The following is a 24622-nucleotide window of genomic DNA, read 5'->3' as shown; positions in this document are numbered from 1 at the left end:
ATGCAGACTTATAAATAATTTGTTCATTATTATTCTATTTCTCCATAAGTTGAGCTCCAGGAGCTCGTGTTTATGGGAGGAGTCTTTACATTTAGTTCTAATGATTTTTTAAACAATAATCAAAAACTTTTGAAATAAATACAAACATAATATTAACATAGGTACACAAATTAGAAAATTGTTTTTTTAAAGATAATTAAAATAATTCATCTTTTTACAGATTAAGTAAGCGTGAGGAAATTAAGGGTACAATATTTACCTACTTAGACAATATTTACCTACTTATTGTTACCTACTTAGGCGTCAGTTAACTGTCTGTATTAATGATCACTTATCCTACATGTTCGAAGCTACCAGTGGCGTACCCCAGGGTTCGCATCTTGGTCCTTTACTTTTTAATTTATTCATTAACGACGTAACAAACATATTCACCCGTGTTCTCATTCTAATGTTCGCTGATGATATGAAGATATTTAGAATTATTGACAATATCGAGGACTGTCTAACACTTCAATCTAATATTAATAGCTTTTACGATTGGTGTCTTAAAAACAAATTAACTCTTAATGTAAAAAAATGTCAACTTATGAGATTCCACAGAAAAAAAAACCATTTTTGTTCACCTACTTTCTCAATAATCACACCTTATTATCTGTGGATGAAATAAGAGACCTTGGTATAACCTTTGACGCTAAATTAACATTCATTAAACACATTAATAATATAACCAGTAAAGCAATGCAAATGTTAGGATTTGTCTTACGGATTTCAAAGGATTTTAAAAATTTAAAAACTGTCAAATTACTTTACACTTCACTTGTTAGAAGCCAACTAGAATTTAACACCACCATTTGGAGTCCTTACTACAGTGTACATGAGAATTCCCTTGAGCGAGTCCAACATAAATTTTTACGTTATATTAATTTTAAATTGGGAATATTCGTCGAAAACATTAATTACCCCTCTCTGTTACAATTATTGGGACTCGATACATTAAAAGAAAGAAGAATTTGTTTTGACCTATTTTATTTATTTAAAATCGTTACCAACCTGTTGAACTCCCCTGAACTTCTTTCGTTAATATGTTTCCATGTACCTAGTCGATCAGTTCGTTTCAAATTACCCTATCATTGCAACAATACAGGATCTAACGCTGAACTCAATTCCATAATGAATCGCCTTCATGTACTTGGTAATAAATATGTTTTGGATGAATCTATAAACATTACTAGCTTAACTTCATACAAACACTACTTAATTAAAACTGTATGTCAGCGCTTCTCAGATTGATAATAATCAAATACAGTTTTAAAGTATTAATTTATCCGGGATTTATTGTATATGAATTGTTTATATATTTATATTATACTGTTGTATTGTATTTATAATAACTATTTCTATTGTTCTCTTTTAGGTATTTTATATTTTTTTTATCTATGTATATTCTGTATTATTATGTAAAACAAATGTTATTTTTTTGTAAAAGCCGCTATAATCGGCGTTAATAAATAATAAATAAATAAATAAATAAAAAAAATATATCAAGAAAAATTTAGAAAAGTAGTTTTTTTTAAAGACAATCAAATTAATATATATTTTTTACAGATTGAGTAAGTGTAAGAAAATTAGGGGTACAATATATCATTATCCAATTTTAGGGACTTAATTAACTTTTTGAATTGTTCATAATTCACAGTTTCGGTTACACTAATTTTATTTTTGGACAATAATATATTGTACCATCTCACACCTAAATACGAATAGTGGTGCTGAGCCGTGGTCGTTCTAAGCATAGGAATGGCTATTAAGCCATTTGTTTTGAATCTATTGCTTATGCTATCTGAGGGGTGAATTTTATAAATAAAATATTCTTTATAAATTTGATATAAGGCGATTCTCTTATACAATTCTGTTATAGATGGTACATTAAATTCCTGAAATATCTCTAAAGTAGGGGAGTCATATGGTTTTCTAAGGATGATTTTTATAATTATTCTTTGAATTGTAATTATGGGCTGTAAAGAAGCCTTAAAAGCCCCTCCCCACCCAATAATCCCGTACTGCAATAAGGACTGAATTAATGCATAATAGACAATTTTGATAGTTTTCTTATTTAAAATATTTCGTATATTATAGAAAATATAGATAAGTTTTCTTATTCTTTCAACAGTGAGATTAATATGGTCTTTCCATTTAACATTTTTATCTATTAAGATACCAAGATATTTTATATTGGATTTATGATTTAGTTTCGCGCAGTCCGTATTACATGTACCGTCATTTACACAGTTTTTAGAATGAATTGTTATGTTAATTAGGTTATTTGGCACATCTTCTTGTAGAGTGAAAGGAATACAATATGTTTTTTCTGTGTTAAGTGATAATAAATTGCCATCGAACCAATTTTTTATAACCTTCATATCCTGATTCGCTGCATTGGTAATTTCGTTCCATGTCTTTTTTTCGATAATTATTGCAGTGTCGTCAGCAAAGGATATAAGTTTACCATTAAGTGATAATTTAAACATATGGTTAACGTAAATTATAAATAAAATTGGTCCAATAACAGTCCCTTGGGGAATTCCTTGGGGAAGCTGGTTAAAGTTGGTCGGGTACTTGCCGATACACCCTGTATATCTATATTGTAAATTATTTCCGTTACTGCAGTCTGGTCATCCAAGATTTTGTCAGTAGCTGTTACCTTTGCACTTTCAGGTACATTGCACAAAATTATGTTTTTCGACCTCTCTGTAATTTCATTCATTTCGTGGATTACCTCACAGATATTAATGTTGTTTTGAGATGGAATAATTTTTTGAATATCTTTATATGCCTGCAGTTCACCTTCCAGGGCACCAGTTTTGGCAGCTACCGCTGCCGACATGCTGCTAAGATTTCGCATGCTATCGGCGTAATTCTAGCGATTTGGTCCTTGTTGAACTTATTTCCAGGGTCAAGAAGCACCTTGTTTATGGCGTTGACTGCCCTTTCTGCATTTGAGATATATGATTGGACATCCATTGTATATTATTATAATTTTTATTATATAAATAATTGAATTCCGTTTCAGAACTGATTTAACTTCACCGACACAAGGAGTTAGAGTGATAGGTAGTTTGTATAGGTGTATTTAATTTTTCTGTTTTTGATCTGTTGGCACTGGGACACTAAAAACTGCAGTTTAACACTTTATTTTACTAAAGTTAGCACTTTTTATTAAAATTATGTGTTGTTTTCGTGTTCAGATTTACTGTAAGAACGTGATTTTTATTATTTAAACTGGAGAAGAATTGTCGACGTTTGCACTGTCAAAGAGTATTGTAGTAACACATTTTAATTGTTCTGGTAACCATAAATAAACCACTCAAGTGGTAATTCTTTAATTCTTTTAGAATATCTGCTTTGTTCTTAAAATCTCGAAATTGCTCTTTGGATGCATCGATAAAACAACTTTTTGTGAATTCACCGTCTGTGTACGGTTTCCCTCTCTTAGCAATCTCTTGACTAACAACAAAACTTGCCATATTAACATTGCTGGAGGATAGCATCCAGTTATTAAATACAGAAGTTGATGAATCGTGACTCTTCTGAATTTTCTCAACTGCTTTCTTGCCTCACCGGCAGGATATTTAGTGCTAAATGACGCATGCTTACTTGTAAAGTGTCTCCAAATTTGACTTTTTGTTGTCGCCGAATTTTTCCTTACAAATAAGACATGTCGGATGGCCATTAAAGTTTCGAATAAAAGCGAAATTTTCGGTCGACTCAACTCTAAATTCGCAGTTTTCATCTTACGTTTTTCTTTGCTTCCTATTATGTAGTAATGTCGATTGGGGCACCAATACAAACTTATTATGATTATTAAAATGATGACAAAAATACATGTAGGAAGTGCAGCCGGATGGAAAAAATACAACAATTTTATTCTTCAAGAAGACACCTTTGTAACGTAAGCCACTTACACGACCACCGTAGATAAGACTGTTCTCAATGTGAATGGTACAACGTCTGCTCTTAATGCCAACCAGACTTGTTGAATTGTGCGAGTCTCCTCCGTGCCGCATACCCCCCAGTCGTCAACCGACTGATAAGTCATCCCCACACACGTACACTTCGGAGCGACGGTATCATGCGCCGCTCCAGGCCACCGCGCAAAATCCGGAGTAAAGAAACGGTTTTACCGAGCAGTTTGTTGTGAGACTTTTCTGCGCGGCAGCCTGAAGCGGCGCGTGATACCGGCGCTCCGAAGTGTAGGTGTGTGGGGGCCTATTCTATCGGCACGATGCACTGGGCCCATGGATATTTGTGCCAGAGCCGCACTCAAGGACACAAAGAACCGCCTGTGGCTCCGGTGCCGCACTTTGCCGACCACTGTACTAGGGCATATTAGTCATGGAGTAATTAATATAATAATAAACAATAAAAAGTGTTATTAGTAAAATGTTTTTATTTTATTTATGCATTGACTAAATATATTTATGGCATAAAATCAGTAAAAATATATGGTTAATCTAAGGTATATGACATAATATTTCAGTTTATTTATGACTTTCATTTTTGTTTTGAGATTACTTACTTTAGTACTAGGGCGTATTAATAAACAATAAAAGTGTTATTAGAAAAATGTTATTTATTCTATTTAATGGCACTATAAAATCAGTATAAAATATTCTACACATATTAAATAAAATTTATGGCACTTAATATCACTAAGAAAAAAAAAATATTATCACACAATACAGGAAAGTCACATCATGTCTTCATTTTCTAAAGAAAATTTACTGTAGATAACATAATATTTCAGTTTATTTTTGGTATTCATTTGAGGCTTTTAGTAGTTTTACCAGTGGCGGCTCGAGCACATTTTCGGTGGTGGGGACCGTCATTTTTTATGTGTAGATACTGACATTTCATTGCCAGAAAATGGGAGTACGAGATCCAATATAAATATATACACGAATAGGTTTTTTACTGCAACAAAAACACTAGCACATAACCAAGATTTTTTAGAAAACCACTCTGAATTAAAATTTAACTTTTTACGAGTTTTAACAACATGAAACTCGATTACAATGTCTCTAGGTTGGTGAGCACCTAGGCGTTTCACTTCTACTTTTTCGTCAAATGTTAACGTACTGAATTTATTTTTCAGTAAAAAGTCGACTTCATTCATTTTTTCGAATAATTTCTAACAAAAATTATTATTAGATAAGAAGATAAGTCACGCACCTAACCAGAAACACCAAATATTCATAAATATTACGTTTAATAAAAAATAACACAAGTTAATCATAGATACTTCAGTTTAAAGCGCTTTTACCACGAGAACGGCGCTATAGAAATAAGAAATGATCCGATCAATCGATTATATCAATACTATTATTTTACTTAAACGTCACAAACGATTATAACACGACTAACGCATATTCTGACCCGTGCATAACTGACCTACCTCAATAATTAGAACTAAAACAAACCATCACAAGGGGATTTTCAAGTCTGTCCCCTGAGGTTTCGTTAGAAGATTCAAATACGCATGCGCAAATTCATAACATTTCATACAAGAGCATTCTGTCCAAGTAGAATAATCACTTTAGTGGGAATAAATCCCTGGGGTTGTCCCCCAACTGCGCAGAACGTTCTGCGCATAACTAGACGCTGGCTAGTTCGGGCTCGTCGGTCCCGTTGGTATTAGTAATTAGTATGCTGCAAGGAACGGAGGAGGCTAGTCGCACGTTCGTCGGAAGAAACTTTTCAAATTTCGAGCTTAAAAATTACCCTAATGAATTTTTAGTTGAAATATCTGCAACTGTTAATTACTTTCATGTAAAGAATGCATTCATTATTTTTTGCGAACTGAAAGAATTGTCATTTTTTTCTTGGTAGATTTCTGGAATATCTGTAGTGGGGACTGTCCCCACGGTCCCCTTGTGAAGAACCGCCACTGAGTTTTACATTCAACAAAATTAAATTAATGATTGTTTTATATTGCAAGTTTATTTTATAGAAATGGCCTCAATCCAATTTCATATCAACCTTGAATTTGAAGGTTAAAGAATTAAATTATTTAAAGTTAAAATTTTTGTTAGAAGACTAACTTATGATTTATGACTTACAAATTAAAGTTGAAATTTCAGAATCGCTGGACACGCTACAAATATTTTTGAAATAACACTGCGAATCCACTTAATTACTATAAAAGACTACGATTTACGTCAGGGGAGATGGAAAATACTTTTTTTTACATTAGTTCCACACAGGAGGACCTGAGGAAAACAAATTTCCCTCAGGGCCTATGTTATCTTACGGGATGCTGTGTGGAGGGTCTTTTTTAAGGTGTGAGGGGTGGGTAGGAATCTAAGGGTCAGTTGGTACAGGAGGTATGAATCTGTCCCTCCAATTGCGTTGCAAGGCAATGAGTCGAGAGAGTTCTACCGGAGAGGTCAAAAAGCCGTCCTCAACCATTTATCCAATAAATTGACTGCATTAGTTATTTTTTCATCAAGTTCTAAATTTTAAGTGTTTTGACCCCCATATTTTGATCTGATGCATGTTGTGGGTGAATTTTGAAGGTTAGAAAATACGCATAAATTATTTAATATCCCAAAGTAAGAACCTAATAATCTATTTTATGCAAAAAAAATTACTCCCGCGACATAGTCGTCTCTTGTAGTAATGAAGCTGAAAACAAGTGCTATTTTTAAAAAATGCGTACTAAGCATGTCCAGCAATCCTGAAAATTTCCACAAATTTTTATTGTATAATAATATGTATATAACAATTATTATTGTTGTATTATTCTAAATAAATGTTTGAATATTTTGAAAAATTGTACATTCATCTTTAAATATATAATTAAATAACGTGTGGTGGGACCATAGAACTATGCTTTTAGCACAAAAAATATAATTGTTTTATTAGTATTGTCAAATATTAAAGTTAACCTGTTAAAATATTAACATTCTATTCTATTAATTAAGGCACACATTTGTATAAAATGTAGATTTAGAGTTAGCGTTGAATCTTTTCATACCCTACATGAAGTCATAAATCATTGGATATTTCATTAACACTCTCATCCTCTTCTATTGGGGACGTTTCTGATTCACTATTCTCCATTTCAAATTCTGCCACAAATGCCTGGTTAATGAATTGCAGCAATTTGGCTTCATACTGTTCCCTCAGTAAATAATGCACTATTTCAGGACGGGGAGAAAAAGCTGTAGGGTCAGCAATATCGCTGTACAGTTTTTTGTTGTGCATCATTGTTTCATCGGATGGGTAGATGAGAAGGTAACTAGCCACGCATCTACATGCATCACCCAAACGTCCCAACTTGTGGTAGGCTATTTGCAAGTAGTTGTATTGGTCAGCCATTATTTCTTTTCCTTTCAAGTCGTTTAACATTTGAAGTTTCTGGACACAGCGTTGTTTGCATTTGAGGCAGAAGGTGAAATGATTTGAAACTGAGGAGGTAAAGTCTGGCAGCCAGCCCTGGTCGAAGGAGCCCTCGCACAGGACTCTGCATCTCTGTTCGGAGGCGAAGTAGGCTTGCAGGGATTCCTCCATATAAGCCACCACGCTTTCCCAGTCTTCGTTGTTGTAGGCGTTCATCCCGTGCAAGTAAAGCGGCACGAATTCTTCAGATTCAAAGTTGGTTATTTCTCGACCTTCTACTTCCGGCAGAGTTAGATAGTATTCCAAGTTTGATCGCATAGTTTTATCTTCGGGATTGCGCACTAAATAGGTGAATGCGGCGGAAGCGGCTTTCTGCAGCAGGTTCTTTTGAAAATAACAAATGTGAAGGTACGAATACGGAGTTAAGTCTTCCATTATTTTCAGGGACGCCGCGTCTAACGGAAAATCAAACACAACATTAGGATAACGTTGCCTTTTGCACTTGAGGAAGCAAAGAGTTTTTTTTAGCATTTTTTCGTAGTAATGCAAATCATCAATGTCTTTTTTCACCAAAGGTTCGAAAGGATGATTCTGACAACTTATTCTGCAATCCGCTATCGCAGTGAGAGCCAATTTGTAAATATGAATGGACGTTTCCATGTCTGTGATGCAATCCTGCCATCTCTCGTCCAAGTATGCGGTGACCCCTTCCTTGTAATACTTTTCGTAACTTGATTCAGAACTATTACTTGATGTTGAGCAGTGGATTGTTGGTAAAACTAAGCTCAATGAAAACAGAACACACCAAATTGAAAACATTGCACTGATTTCATACAAACGAGACGAACAAACGATCAAATACGAGTTGGGCCAACTTAAATAACACGTTCAACAAAATGTCACGATCTACAAAAAAGGTCAACTCGGGTTATCTCAGAAGTGGTACAACTGGTCATAAACATAAATATACCGTCATAAATAAACCACGAACTGGTCAGCACAAATCATAAATAAACCTGAATAAACCACTCACGAAATAATCATGAACCCATAAATAAACCAATCATAATGAATAAACAATTTCTCCAACTCTGACATTTCTAGAAGTGAGTCGTTCGCGAACGAGTCGGCTCAGTGAACCGGATCTTTTTGCGGATCCGTAAGATCCGGTTCCCAAATTAGCCGCTCACTCGTTCGCGGATCAGTAGTGACTCATTCATTCGTGTGAGTCGGTTCACTCGTTCGCGAATGGTGAGCCGGTTCACTTGTTCGCGAACGATGAGCCGGTTCACTCATCCGAGGACGGTGAGCCGGTTCACTTGATTTTTGTGAGGAAATTTTTCAAATGGAATTCCGTAGCCACTCCCCCCTCCCACGGATTTTAAATATTTTGCGGGGAGTATGTATTGTAAATTTTTTTGTGGGGAATTACGTTTCACAGAAATTCTGTAACAACCCCCCACCCCCCCCACGGATTCCACGGATTTGAAAATTTTTGTGGGGAATTATGTTTCTCAGAAAATCTCTAACAACCCCCCCCCCCCCCCATGGATTTCGAATAATGAAAGGGGGAATCACGCTCACGCAGAATATTTGTGGGGAATATGTGGACAGAATTACTGCAACTGAAAAACGGCGACATGAGGCCAAGATCCCGCTGGCAACACTGCCGGTGACCCGCTCAATCGAGCCGGTTCACTGAAGCGGATCTTTCAAGTGAACGGGAACTAGTGAATCGGCTCCCTCAACTGAGCCGCTTCGCCCATCTCTAGACATTTCCCGTACATTCTGATGGCAACTGGCAACATTGGCAAAACCATAAATAAACCAATCACAAGTGTTGCAATTTTAAAAAGTGATATAAAGTCATTAGAATAATGAAAAAAAATTTTTTTTTAACCTAACCTAACCTACATAACCCAGTTAAAAAAGTTTTTGTTTCATCATTTTCCATGACTATATAACTTTTTAAAGATGTGATGAATTATCATTGTGATGATTTATCCGGTTACCAAATAAACCAATCACGACGACGGACTCAGTGCCCATTCGGTTGATCATCAACCGGTTGATATTTAGAAATGATTTATATTCCTGTTCCAGCTACTTTGTCCCAATGACTTTGCTGTCACTGGATTTTTTTAAACGTTGTTTTGGATCTCGGACTTTGTTTTCGAATGAATTTGACATCGAGACTCAAGAAAATCGATTTTCCGACCGAAGTTCAAGATATTATATAAAATAGATAGATGTTATATAGATAATAGAATAAATCAAAATATTACGATTGCTAAAAAGAACGAGCCAATGATCGATCATTGATCGATCGTGACGTAGCTATTTTTTTGTTGTCTATTGTTGTGCATAGAAATGGTTTGTAATGCCATTGCTTAGAAAAGCTTTTAATACATTATGTGACATTTCAATTTGACAGTTTTCATTTTTCATACATTCCACAATTAACTTTTATTCTCGTAATTTAGTTAACATAATTTAACTGTTAAATGTTTTTCTTGTATAGTTTCCATTGAAATGTAAGTACGTTTTCATTATAATAATTTTGGTCACACGTTAAGGCCAGCAATCTTCACATATCAATCATAATAATATTTTTCAGTATTGCCAATTATCAATTTTCGTTTATTGCAAATAACTAAAAATTGTTACTATTCTGTCATTTCACACTTTTGTTTTTGAATATTTGTTTGGTTTTCTTTTATGAATGTCTGATCCCCAAAGATGATGACTTTAGAGAAGAGTTATTTTACCGCCCCGATTGATGTTCCTTGGTATTGAATGTAATGATTTAAGTATGTCCGTACTGCATCTTTATATTTTTTATTTGCTGTTTCTATAATGCTAAGCCCCCACGCTTTTTTTGCAATTACATATATGTACTATGTTGATTTTACTTTTGGTAAAATTCTCATATTCCGCTTCAATCAAAAAGTTTTTAAAGAACAAATTATTGAAAGAACACTATTGTTTCAATTATTGTTTCAACTTAATACAATCGCGGGGTGAAATGCAGATCACGCCAAACTCTGGGAATTGAATAAAAATGCACTTTCTAGATGAGAAAAGTGTGTAGAAACTCATTAAAAAAAGAATTAAGGCGCGGAAGAATAAATTGAGGGAGATACAGCCGATCAAAGTTTAATAAAATTGCACTTCGCGATCTGAGGGTAATATTCGGTTTATGGGAGTATAACCGAAATTGAACTTGATTTAGACTAATTTAGGGCTGGGGAATCCGAATCTGAAAGAATTAGGTGGGGGTCGGCACTATTAACTGAGTTATAGGGTTTTGAAACTTCGTACGCGATACATAGGAACCATGTTTTATTTATCAATTATGACTTAAGAAAATCAAATTAGCAACTATTTACTTTTGATATTTCAGTAGTGCCAACCAAAAAAAGAAAAGTGTTGCCATATAATAATAATATTTTTTTACAAAATAGGTTAGGTGTTTAGTTTGGGTTAGAGTAGGCAGAAGAACATGGGAAAAAGGTATTAGAATTAAATCACAAACCAGTCTATACAAACCTAGCGTAGCCCACAAACTACTTGAAAACTGGGATATAACTCTAAAGGGGACGCAAGCAGGCGTTATTAAAGGGGCAATTTTGTGTAACAGGAAATAACATGGAAAAAAGGTATTAGTATTAAATCACAAACCGTCTATACAAACCTAGCGTAGCCCACAAACTACTTGAAAACTGGGATAAAACTCTAAAGGGGACGCGAGTGGGCGTTATTAAAGGGTCATTTTTTTGTTATAGAAAATCACAGTTAGGTTAGGTTATATATATACATAAATTAAGTATTTACAAGATTTTAAATAATAAACTACCAATCTGGCAAATGATATTTAATTTTCAGAATTTTCCATGCATTGATATTATTATATGGCAACACTTTTGATTTTTTGGATGGCACTACTGAAATTTCAAAAGTATTAAAAGTTTTTAATTTGATTTTCGTGACAAAATATGGCGGCGGACTGTCCGAATATGGTGATAATATCAGATCGCGAAGTGCAATTTATTAAATTTTGATCGGCTGTATCTCCCTCAATTTATTCTTCCGCGCCTTAATTATTTTTTTAATGAATTTCTACACACTTTTTTCATCTAGAAAGTGCATTTTTATTCAATTCCCAGAGTTTGGCGTGATCTGCATTCCTCCCCAATCGCGTTACAATACATCTAGACTTGTTATTGTCTCACAAAATTAAGACAAAATGTGGCAAGTTAGAAACACACACTATGTTTCCAGTAAATTCTTAATTCAAACATTGTTAAAATAGACATTAATCAATACCTCAAGGCCGACTAGAGTTATAATATATGCCAGGTAAATTTTTACTTAATACTATCACACATAATATGCAAAATTACCAAAAACAATATTTCTTTTTAAGAAAACCAAACTACAAACATAAAACCTACAGAAACCTTTTTTGCAAAATAAATTCTTAGTTTGTATAATTAAAAAAGTTAAAGAAAGGCTTGTAACTCTAGTCGGCCTTGAGGTATTGAGTATTCAACGCAACTTTCAAATGCGAAAACGCCGCCAGGTCCTATCGTTTACTATATAGTTCTATCAACATGACAGTTGGCTGCCATACTAAAGCTGTAAAATATTGATTTTGAATTGAAGGAAATAGGTATTAAATAGCACTATTTATAATCGTAAATCCAAAAAGTTGTTGTTTATTGTCATTAAGTTGAATCAAAGGTTTGTTATTTTTTTAATGCATGTTAATAACGGTAGTCTTAAGTGAAAATTTACCCCTTGTCATAATAGAGCAACAACAGTTTGCAAATGGCGGCGATTGTTGTCGATACTCATTATTCCTTCTCATTTGTGTGTTGTTTTACCGCAAGCATATAAATAAACAGAGCGATGAGACCAATGGCGTTACAATATATATAAACGCACTATAGAAATCTCAAAGTGGCAAGCCTAAATCATGTTAATTGGAATGCGCTCCCTTTCTTAGTTTTAGTATTAAACTGCCAAGCGTCACATAAGGTTGTGTTCTACCTCTAAGCAAATTGCATTAAAAAAGTGCCTAAATGCCCTCGTGTGTGATGAGAAAATGTTTTCATTACTCGGCAAACACTAGTAAATACACACAAATTATTTTATTAATAAAAAAACTACAATTATTTCGATTGTTTCCTGAAGATTTTCAGCACCATTAGAGAAAGTGAGATAGCCAACGTAGCAACACGTAAGTATAAGAAGGACAACTTAATAGCAGTAGGTCGTCTCATACAGTATTCCGTGTTCGTCTTATAGTGTAAGCGAGTAAGCATATCTTGTTATCTCAGTCACACCCTTGATGTAGAATGAAGTATTCGACACAAATACAAAAAAAAGCCACCCGTTATCATTTATTTTCTTTGAATGTATATCTTTGTCATACATGGAGAACGTTTGAATTAAGAATTTACTGGAAACATAAGAGTGTTTTTTATTACATTTTAACTTGAGTTTGTGAGACAGTGGCAAGTCTAGATGCATTGTAACATCGTTGGATTAGAGTATTTTAACACACTTTGGGCGGGAAAGGTAGTTCTACCTTTTGCCCCAGCCTCATTTCAATGGCAGAAAAGACGGAATTATTCAATGTTTTTATATGAATATTATATACCAATCTCTCTGTAAAGGTCACAACTATATGTACATAATTATCGAATCGTAATGCAAGTCTTCTTTTTATATTTATCTTCGTGCCTTTTGTTTACATCGGTATTTTATCAAAAGGATAGTATATTATTTGTTATTGTAATAATTCAATTCCTGGGATGAGGGTTTTTATGACCCTGAAAACCGATTCGAATCTCTATCTCTGTTCCGCCCCACTCAACTCCTAAGTGCAAGCGAGCGAGAGATGTCGGGTGTATTTAAAGAAAGCAGGTATGGGCAAATTCCGATAGGTGGACATATTACAAATTTAATTGAGTTGCATTTCAAATAGTATTCGATTTTCATTTAGTACAGGGTTTTTCAATAAGAGGTGTTATTTTGAATAGCCCGCTATTTCGGTAGATGTTACTTTTGAAGCTGTTATTTTTTGACATTTGACAAGTAGAAACTACGGCATTAATAAAAATTTATTTATTTATTTAATAATAACAACGGTATAAATATACCATAAACAATAAATCAAATACAATGACATCAGAAAGTATAAAATGATCAGAAACTCTATAATGATATTAAAGTAAGAGATGCAGGTACACGCAAAACTTCTAAGTAGACTTTCTAGGTTTAATTCATATTTATTGAAAATATATGATATTATAGCCTTATTGCAGTTAAATAGATCCGCCACATCTGATTATCTATTACTAACTTCATGTAATTTAGGTATAAGTGAGTATTTTCAATGCTCAACCCTGGTATTGATACATTTAAACATTATTTTGGAACGAGTAGCTCGCGCAAGTACATGAAATTCATTGAGGTCAATGATTGAAATTGATTCATTGAACAGTCACACGTTGAGAAACTATCCTCAACGTGTGACTGTTTGGTGCGGTTTATGGTCCGGCGGAGTCATTGGACCTTACTTTTTCGAAAATGAGGCTGGAGCAACAGTTACGGTGAATGGATTGCGCTATCGAGAGAGGATTAATGATTTTTTATGGCCGGAATTAGATATATTAGTATTGATCTGGACAAAGTTTACTTTCAACAAGACGGCGCTACGTGCCACACAAGCAACGAAACCATTTTTAAAAAAACCATCAATAAACCATCTTTTACGATTGAATATCAAAATTACACCTCTTATTGGAAAACCCTGTACTTTTATAGCTTGGGTATGCTGAGTTACTATGTAGAAATTTTTTCCAAATATTTTAAGTATTTTCGAAGATATAGCGATTTAAAACAAATAAAAGAAATTCGCGCTGGACCTTTGTTTTCGCCCGGAGAAACATACCCACCGGAAATGTGTTAATCAGTGAAGTTTAATTGGCGACAACACTGACTTAGTAATTTGGCTGTTGTGCGCCCAAACTTCTACTCTAGTTGGCCTTGCATTTCCTCTGTGATGCATAGAATCTTCGGGCGGGAAACAATTCTATTATTAATAATTATCTAAAAAAAAAGTTATTTTCTAGTTTTTACAAATGAAATGTTATTCCTTGGCTTTTACTAGTTTTTGCCGAGTAATTAAAACTTTTCAGGAGAGCGATTTCAAATTTATAAACTTTGAATACTTCTATTAAGTGATTGAGTAACAAACTATTTTTAATTGAAATATATTTTTGATATTTTTTTATTTTTCAAAATTAAAAATCAATTTTTTTTTTGACTTGCATTCTTTATAACTAGCATAATAGATATATTGTAATGTCATTGACATAATTACTAGAAAAAACAGTAAATACACAGAAAAGTGGGAAACGCTTAATACACATATTTTATTTAAACACACTTTTTATCAGTTAGATAATAAGAATTAAGCATTTCAGTTTTCGGAAATGGAAAATAATGCATTTTAATAGCTATTCCCTTAAAAATCAAATCGATTGTTCACTTGACGGCCATTGTTATTGATATAATAATAAAATATTAAATAGATTCTTAGTTTTGCTTTAATTTTAAAAAAATAGCCTAATAAAACTACAATATTATTACGTCAAAACATGGCGTGAAGAAAAGGCGTCAAATGATCTTTTTTAATGAAATAGCCTGTAAAATGTATTATTTTCCATTTCCACAAAACTGGAATAGTTGTTTCTCATTATTATCTAACTTAAAGGGATTTTTTAAAATAAAATTACAAAAAAAACTACTATTTACACTGGAGAGACGTAAAAACATGCATTTAAATTCATATTTGGAAGAAATAGTCATAAGAGTTGACACCATGTTATCTTTTGTCCGATGTAAAGGATTAAATTGTTGAATTCCCCTGTACGACCAATATGCAAAAATAAAATATCACTTAATTTCAACTTTATTACTACCGTACCGTCTCGCTCAATGCTTTTTTGTTCGATGCGAAGAAAATTCAAGGTCCGTAATTCTTGCACGATGTTTGACATAAATTTACGATTTGACTATGTGTCTTGGTGGTACATCAATGGCACCTTGTGTCGGGCTGCTGCTTGTGAGCTGCTCGGGCATCCGGACGCAACGACGAGCATGGTCTAAGTCAACGAGACAAACCGTCGAGCATGAGTATATGTGTGTACATAGCATAAAATTGAAGGTTAGAAAATGCATAAATTATTAAAATCACCCAGTCTAAGAATCAAATATATTTATTATAACACTTATTTTGTGCGTGTTTTTCCATCTCCCCGACTTAAATAGGTTGAATTAAGTTGAAATTGAATGTTTTTTAAAAATAAAAAATTGTGTGTGTGAGGCGGATTTTGCCAACTTTACTGAATCTAGTTTATGTTTAATACAAAATATGTTCTTAGGGTTTTGTTGTAATTAAGTTGAAACAAAGTATTATTTCAATAATTTTTGCAAATTAATTGAAGTGGAATGCGAGAATTAATTTGCCTTACAATAGTAAAATATTAATGACTGTTAGATATCCTATAATAAATTGAAGTTACATAATTATTGTGTCTTATATCTTCTCTGTGTTTATTTACAATCAAACAAAACGATTGAACGACAGAAGGCATAGCATGAGCATGACGGAATTTTGATGTTTTTTTTTTCTTCAGACTTCAAAATGCATTTGAATTCCGAAATTTCGAGTGCTCTTCAGCAATTGGAGGCCATCAAGTCAGCAGTTGATCAAAGTGACGATCCGAAACTACAGGTTACAATACTTTTATCTCATTTTGTACATGCTCATTATATAAATATATGATATATATTTTATTTTAACTACCACCTAATCAACTCATTTAGACAAAATTTCATTCAGTTCTATTTCAAAATTATTCATAAACATAGACATCCAAATTGTAAGGACGGGTTGTTTCGGAGAATTTGAACAATTCATCAAAATTCAACGTTAATTTGCGAGTTCTGTGAAAGTTCTATTCAAGTTCTGATATTATATCATTATAGGCTAGTTGCTTGACAGAACTGAAATAATAACAGAACTAGAAAATATCTTTCACAGAACTCGCAAATTAACGTTAAAATTTGATGAATTGTTCAGATTCTCCGAAACAACCCGTCCTTAGACTTGTTCTAACAAGAAATCTGGGTATCGCTTCGATGAGCTGGAGACAAACCATGTAACCATATTTTTGGCACTAGGAGGGTTCGATAATAAACTATGAAATCAGCTGTACATTGACCGCCATTTGAAAAAGTTCTCACATTGAAATAACCAGATCCAGCGCAGAAAAGTAAAGTTTGCTAAAGTAAGGCAAAGGTATGCAGCGCAGTCCATTGTGGGACTTTTCTGCGCAGGATCTGAATGTTCGTTTTTACACAAATAGCCTGGCGTAGGGATGCTAAAAATTAGTGAGGTGGGTAAATAATAACTCATTTGTAAAAGTGTCTAACTAAATAGTGTAGCGACATATTCAATTTTGGAAACAATTAGGGATTTGTTAAATTTTTACACAGCCAGAAATGTGTGCGCCATTGTAATAAAGTCCAGTAATTCGTAAGCAAGTTTTATTTTTGACGACTGAATATTGATATTACAATACGAGTTGCCTGTATATGGTCAGATTTATTTATTGACAAATCATAGAAAGGAAGACGGTCACGCCACCTCCCTGCTCTGCGCAATTTGGTTTGTTCCCCTTTCCCTGATTGCCTGGTCCAATTTGAATGTCTATGTTCGTAAACATGATTATTATAATACTTGTTAATGGATTATTTGAATGTCTATGTTCGTAAACATGATTATTATAATACTTGTTAAATTATAATACTTGTTAATGGATTATTTGAATGTCTATGTTCGTAAACATGATTATTATAATACTTGTTAATGGATTATTTGTGTAGCGTTGTTTTCGTGAGAAAATCACCTCAAGGGCGCTTAACAACTTAATTTATGCATTTAATTTATTCCTATCACTTAAACTTATAACTTATTACTTTTGGCTTATATAACATCCAAGATGTACCTTTTTAACTAGAAGACATTAATACACATTTTCGATTGAATTAAAAAAATGTTAGAATTATTATTATTTTTCAAATCCTATTTCAAAAATAGGTTACCACTGCATTTATATTATCCAAAATAATTATGCAGGTATTTTAAAATAACGGAACGCAATGGTACATAATTGGATTTCTTGCATATGTGAAATTTTAATCAGAGTGAACTATTTCAATTTATTTAGGATTTTTACATTAAAGTGCATTGATTTTTCATCCATATGAATTGATTTTGAATGCTCTAACGATGTAAATAAATGATCCAGTGTCAGTTTTGCGCAGTAAAATGTTGAAAGATGCTTCTCATTGCTCCTCGCTTAACGAGCTCTAGATTCATATGACACCACAATTTTTATATCCAACATAAAATATAATTACAATGTCTTTGGGTTGGTACACTGAAAATTTACTGTACAAGTTTTGCAAAGAAATTTGTGTTTTATTTTACAGTGGAATTGATTTACTTTTTTGCATCAAATAACCATAACAGCTACAAAACTAAAGATAAATGTGGTGTCTATTTCAGAATGCGACGGCAGATGACTTTGCTTTGATTCTCGGCCTACTAGATAATCCGGTGTTCCGTAGTATTGTTACCTTGCAAGACTCTCTAGCTCTTCTCTCCACGCAAATATCACATCACCCCTCAATTCTGCCCGGGGACTTTGATATAACACCAGCAGGTGAGATTCTTTATTGACTGTACACAACATTACATTCGTCATCATTTATTTCTGGAAGGAACAGTGATACAAGATTATTAATTTTTTTAATAGGTTGGGCTATGCTAATTAGAAATTTGGTTTTATTGGAATGAGTTCATCATTTATCATTGTTAACAATATTAATATTATTGTTACGGAAATGGTCAGCATATCTCACATATTTTACCTTATTCCCCTCAATGGACTAATTTATCCCTGTCACTTTAATGTAGTTCACCGGGGTTGTCATTTGGCCAAGTCTCCCGATTCCAAGGATTTCTGAGACATTAACACCATTGGCAACATTCAGAATATACCTTTTTTCCTTAAAGATATTAATTAAATATCCACTCGAGTAATTGGTTGTAGAAACATATATTAAATGATTTCATTTCTCAAAATATTAATATGGAAACTATTAAAATGCAAAAAGAGTGATTAGTAATTAAGATGAAATTGTAATGATAAATTGTGTTCTTGTTGTGAACACTCCCTGAATTTAGGTCAGTGCTCGTTATAAAATGTTTAAAATAAACAGGAGAGTTGGCCCTGCAAACACGCGGTCTGTACGGGGGCCTGGATGGTGAGGAGGAGCAGAGGGTGCCCCAGCTCTCCCCACCCAACAGTCTGGGCTACAGTGTGCTAGCAGGGCCCCAGGAGGCTGAAAGGATCCTCGGAATAGATAACGCCGCCATTGACACAAACATCTCCCACCAGCAAGTGAGTTATTTACTTGTTTTATTGATTTAGTGAACTCTTTACCTTTTCAATACTGGCCTTTAGAAAGCAATCTATCCCACAATGCGACAAGTTTTGATACAATCTATGTGTTTTGGTGACAAGGAATAGCCGTCTCAGAAATCATGTTTTTGTAGATACGAGGTTGAATCAGAACAGTGAAGATATGTGATTTATCGGCAGTTATCCTCGTACACGGATGTTTCATTTGTGATCCATGAAATTTCAAAACATACTGCGCGGTGGAATAGATTGTGTTTGAAAAGCCAACATTGAAAAGTTACACAACAGTGACATTGAAGAAATGTAAAGAAAAAGAACAAACAAATATCAAACCCAACCTAAACTATTCTTTTATTGTGTTCTGTTTTATTGTATTAAGAATATGTAGTCATAATATATTATAATGGAATTCCACCACGAATTATCGGTCTCAAAAATAGAAATATTAATATGTAGTCAGTTTAACATTATTAATTATATAAATTCAATAATTGACAGCCCTATTTATTATACTTGATTTCTTTCTATGTACCTTGCAAACCAACATCGAGGATATATATCTTTATTGACACACCCCATGTTGGATGTATAATCTTTCACAGTTGTCAGTTAGTATATATCAGTGGATGTTCCATTCTCCTGCTCCCTCTTTTTTGTACAAGCTTTGGAAGCATTGTGCAATTCTTGTGTCCTTCAACTTCACCATTCCCAATTCATCTTCAGTCATATGCCAATCGAAATCACCCCTGGCTAACAATTTGTCCGATTTCATTTATTTAGGCAGGTGCTTACTTATCGAACGAACGGTTCCACATGCTTCTATTTTTGGCTTCATGGGCATTCACCATTTTAAAGAACTCCAGTCCTTGAAAAGCATCATGTTCTCATCTACAGTCTGGATTCATATTCATCTCTTTCCTGAAAATCAGGAACTACACGAGAAAATGGACGTCATTCCTAAGCCTGACCTCTAACTTGGAACAGTGGCATATCATCTTCGAGATCTTCGTATTTATTTACTGGAATCTCCCCCCAATCCTTCATTCACTTCTGGCTCAAAATCAATAATTTCTGGCAAAGATGGTATCAAATCATCAACGAATTGTTGCATGATTTCCTCATCATAGTGATTATGGGGATGATGATGTGACTATCATTATCACCATAATCACCATCATCATTTTCATCACATTCTAATTTATCGGTTAGAAGTTCTTCGATAATATCGTTCAAGTTGATTGATGACAATCTTGCCCCCCATCGCGCCATTTTAATATCCATGAGACAATGTGTTATCATTATGCAAACACCAATAAAATTACAAACAAAACTTCAAATGAAGCGAATTGTCATAAAAAAATACATTTCACATAACGACATAATCATAATTAATGGAAAAATACTTAGTTAACTTAAATTATAATTATCAATATATACATTCTTGTCTTTAAAAATATAAGAGCATTCAAAAAAAGCGTGAAATTATGTGTTGTTGTAATTAAAACTCTCAAAAAAGTATTGGTTATCCTTAGATGAATTAAAAGGGAAGATAGGTTACTGAGACAACGCGCATGCTTTCACTGAACTGGGTCCAGTGGACAAACTTGTGATTTACTGCGTTTAGTATCGCACATAAGTCTGTCGGCCAGACAAGCTGTCACTGGCTGCCACAAACACGTCGCTCTAGGCTCTTATTTTTGTAAAAAATGCTTTCCTGTACTTTTGAGATGTCTACAAATCATTCTCGAGCAAAAACCAAATCTGAGTTTCTTTCCATTTGCAAGTACTCAAAAATCACTTATTATTTCAACAAATACATTTATTCACAAGGATTCTTGCTACCCGAAAATGTTAAACACCAAATAAAATAAACTGAGACAGCGCACTGGGCATGACATCACGCAAGTTATCCGGCGGATATTCATACAAAAATGCTCTTCGCTCACCTGTGACATCATGCTTGCCGCGAATATGCTCGCCCGTCAGTGAGCCGCAACTGGTATCGTGATGAACGCGTACAGAAAAGAGGGGCGCTCATAATAATATAGCTATTTCACCTGTACACATATCATTTGAATGTATATCTCTTTCTTATGCGTTCCGTTCCATTTAGAATGAATGATGTTATTTGATGTTATTATGATGATGAATGATGAATGATGTTATTTGTAGTAATTTCATCAAATCACACATATTCATTGTGGCTATTCTTTTTTTATGCTTTTCTTTATTCGATTTCAATCTAGACATGGGAATATGTGTAACGCGTCTTTGTATTTATGCCAATGTGGTTTTCGAAAAAAAAAGAATTATTTTTATATTTTTATTTTTTTTATTTTTTATTTAATATATATATAAAGTGGGTACAGGATATAATATGAGTACATAAAGAATATATTTACATTACAAAATATATTTATGTTCGCAATCTCACCAATGAAGAAACTGGTTCTTGTGCTTGGTGAGAAATGTTTCCCACTTATAAATGGCAGTGTAACCTACACAATTAGAGGTGTACAAGTCACGCAAACACATTGCAAAACCCACAATAAATTAATACGTAGGTATTTCACACTGCAAAACACACTTTCTTAAAGGGTTAAAGATACGCTGATGAACAAGAGGTTATGAAGTTTTCCAAGGGACCAGAAAAAAAAACTTCTTGATTGGGAAAACCTTATATGGGATAAATTAAGCCATTTTTCAAATTCAAGAAGTGACCGAAAAAACCAAACTTCTTAAGTGAAGCGAGTTTCAGTGTATTTAATAATGATTATCTTCGTTGTAAATTTGTAAAATTTGGCCGCGTATTAAAATTCTATCTGTCCACCAGGCAATCAGCATCCTGCAGCAGGCCCGTGGACTAGTGGAGATGGTTGTGGCCAGAGGCGGAGCGACTGATGAAGGGGGGGCTGTCCCTCCCCTGCCTGTTTCCCTCCCCCCGCTTCTGCCCTCAGACTGGGCACAGGTTGAGGCGATTCACCTGGTCAACGATGGAACTGGACTTGGTTTCGGTGAGTCACAATAATTTTTTAGTCTGTCTTCTCTTCCAAATTTACTGTTACTCATTTAAATTCGCTTCATATCCACTTAAATGTCTAAAAAGGCACTCTGAAATGTATACTGGAATAAATTTTTCAGCCGCCCCATTCATTTTCCAATTTCAAATAACACTTTCGCAAATAAAAACTTTCAATGGACGACTTTTATGAGAAGCCACCTTATGGGTCCCCGAAACGATCAAGTGCACTTGACAAGTCTACGTGCTTGAAGTGAATATTGATCGTTTACAGCGTTGACTTGACAAGTCCCGTCAAGTGTCTACGGGCTGGACCATACTTGACAAAAATTTTGATTGACGGCACTTGAACCACCTTGCGCTTGATGCGACTTGACGCGACTTGACAAGTTTTTCTGTGATAGATACCGCTAGAGTTATAGCAAGGAATGCCTTGTCTGCGTTGGAAACCATTATTAATTTTTGCGACAACCACTTTCCTGGGCACAGGGCGGTAAACGACTGCGGCACGTGGACTTGACGGCACCTTCAAGTCGCCTCAAGTCCCTCGTCAAGTGAAATCGTCAAGCACGTAGACTTGGCAAGTGTACTTGATCGTTTCGGGGACCCATTACTGTCATCGGGACAATTCGGGCTTTCGGCAGTATGCTAATTTCGTGGCTATGGACGATTGAGTGGATATAAAGAAGATATTTAATAGTAATTCTTCTGTTAATCATTAGTGTTCTTTTTTTGTTGCAGGTATAATTGGAGCTCGTACAAGCGGTGTGATAGTGAAGACGATACTACCAGGAGGAGTTGCAGACAGGGATGGTCGCCTCAAGTCAGGGGATCATATTTTACAAATTGGAGATGTAAGTTTCAATCCAGATACATACATAAATAAGTCAAAATATCAAACGTTCCAATTGAGGAATGTGAAACATTGGGGGGGGGGGGGTGATTATTCATGAAAAACTAATTAGAACGTGAAATTTCTTTGGGGGGTGAAAAACTTTGCAAAAAATGTGGACTTTTTTTTCATTAGTAAAATAGTTGTGATAAATTTCTTATTTTTATATGGTTTACAAAACGTTCAGATAAAACACCCATTTTTAATTATTATTTTTTCCCACTTGGTCAGCTGTTCTATTAGAAATTATAAATATTTTATTTATTTATCCGAGCACTCGCATTACTCGCAAAAGTAGAGTTGAGATTACACATTTTTTTTAAAGATGTCATGAATAATCATAAAAACGTCATGAAAACCCGCAAAGTTTTGCAGTATGAGCATGGAATATGCTGTGTAACGCCGTGATGATCTTTTAATACAGGTAACCAACACTGAAAGCAACCCCAATCCCTTGATTAACCCAACTCGTTATAAACATTTTGATTATCAGTGATTAAAAAAAAAAGGTTTTATCTCTATCATTTATTTTTTTGTATATTGCTAAATTCAAATGTGGTCACATTAATAGGTACATTTCTAGATAAGTACGTACCAAGATTAACATGTTTAAAAAAATAATGATATAAAATAATTTGGTATAATTTTGCATGCATTTTAATTTTAATTTTAATATTTTTATTTCTAATGTGGTTTCTATAATAATATGCATTTTTTATATTTTTCTTTTACAAGAACAACTTCCCTTTCCCGTATGTTTTATTATTGTTATTCTTACATAAATTATCTATGACCACCACAATACAGGCATGAGCCTAGTATGGTAGTTGAAAAAATCACCAATATTGTATTTTTTTTTAAATTTATAAAATAAAATAAAAAATTGGTCATCCATAGTAAAATTGATGAAATTAATTTTTTTTAAGGTGGTACTAGTGGAGATGGTATCGGAGCAGGTGGCCGGAGTTCTGAGGAGGAGTGGAACCCACGTGAGACTGGTGGTGGCTAGGCCGGCTGACCCTGCCGGTGCAACCCCTTCCGATGCTCCTGTAGTGCCCACCAGGTAATTATTTTCAGACTAAGATATTTTGCTTAGAGTTGATTATGAGTAAATATGTATGGTATGATCTGAATACATATCTTCTTCCTAGCACTATCCCAACTCATTGCCTAGGTAGGCTGTTGGGGTCGGCTCTTCTCGTTCTCAGGTTATAGCTTCTTCGGTTCTGAGTGTCGCTTTCATCTAGGCCGTTTCTTCGTAGGATTTTGGAGCATTGAGTCATCCAGGAGTTCTTTGGTCTACCTCTGGATGACTGTCTTTGAAGCTCTATAGACATTGCCTGCTTCACAGTGTGGTCTGGTGGTCTCCGTCTTATGTGCCCATACCATCTTAACTGTCGTTCCTCTAGCTTACTGTTTATGTCAGTGACACCCAGGCTACCACGAATGCGTGAGCTTTTAATTTTATCTTTTAATGATACTCCTGCCGTCCATCTAAGCATTCGCATTTCTGCTGATTCGAGTTGCCTAGAGTAGGAGTTGTACATAGTCCAGCATTCGGAGCCATACATTATCGCGGGTCTAACAATAGTCTGGTATGTCTTTCCTTTAAGTTTTATTGGCATTTTCGTGTCGCACAAAATTCCTGTTACGGATCTAAATTTCATCCATCCCACTCCTATCCTATGGTTGACATCCGCTGCACATCCTCCGTCTCTGTGGATGAGTGAGCCCAGATACTTAAAT

At 34.3% G+C, this 24622-nt stretch overlaps 2 protein-coding genes across 2 annotated transcripts in view; one reads left to right on the top strand and one right to left on the bottom strand.

The window, feature by feature from the left end:
* Positions 1-5953: 5953 nt before the first annotated feature.
* Positions 5954-8351, bottom strand: LOC149425162 (cartilage-associated protein-like). Its single transcript, XM_089650991.1, has one exon. The coding sequence runs from the start codon at positions 8215-8217 to the stop codon at positions 7045-7047; it is 1173 nt and encodes a 390-aa protein (XP_089507117.1). The 5' UTR covers positions 8218-8351; the 3' UTR covers positions 5954-7044.
* Positions 8352-9817: 1466 nt separating this feature from the next.
* The window catches only part of Patj (patj crumbs cell polarity complex component), a 35208-nt gene continuing 20403 nt past the window's right edge, over positions 9818-24622 (top strand). Inside the window, exons 1-7 of the mRNA XM_089649544.1 lie at positions 9818-9932; positions 16110-16207; positions 18047-18203; positions 18763-18944; positions 21799-21979; positions 22726-22838; positions 23803-23939. Of these exons, the coding sequence (XP_089505670.1) occupies positions 16118-16207; positions 18047-18203; positions 18763-18944; positions 21799-21979; positions 22726-22838; positions 23803-23939 (860 nt within the window). The 5' untranslated portion in view covers positions 9818-9932; positions 16110-16117. The remainder of the gene's footprint in view (positions 9933-16109; positions 16208-18046; positions 18204-18762; positions 18945-21798; positions 21980-22725; positions 22839-23802; positions 23940-24622) is intronic.

The sequence above is a fragment of the Hesperophylax consimilis genome, chromosome 3 (genome assembly GCF_061612785.1).
Source record: "Hesperophylax consimilis isolate HC1 chromosome 3, BYU_Hcon_1.0, whole genome shotgun sequence".
Classification (NCBI taxonomy): Eukaryota; Metazoa; Arthropoda; class Insecta; order Trichoptera; family Limnephilidae; genus Hesperophylax; species Hesperophylax consimilis.
Note: the sequence above shows the minus strand (reverse complement) of the source record. Positions and strands in the feature narration are given on the sequence as shown.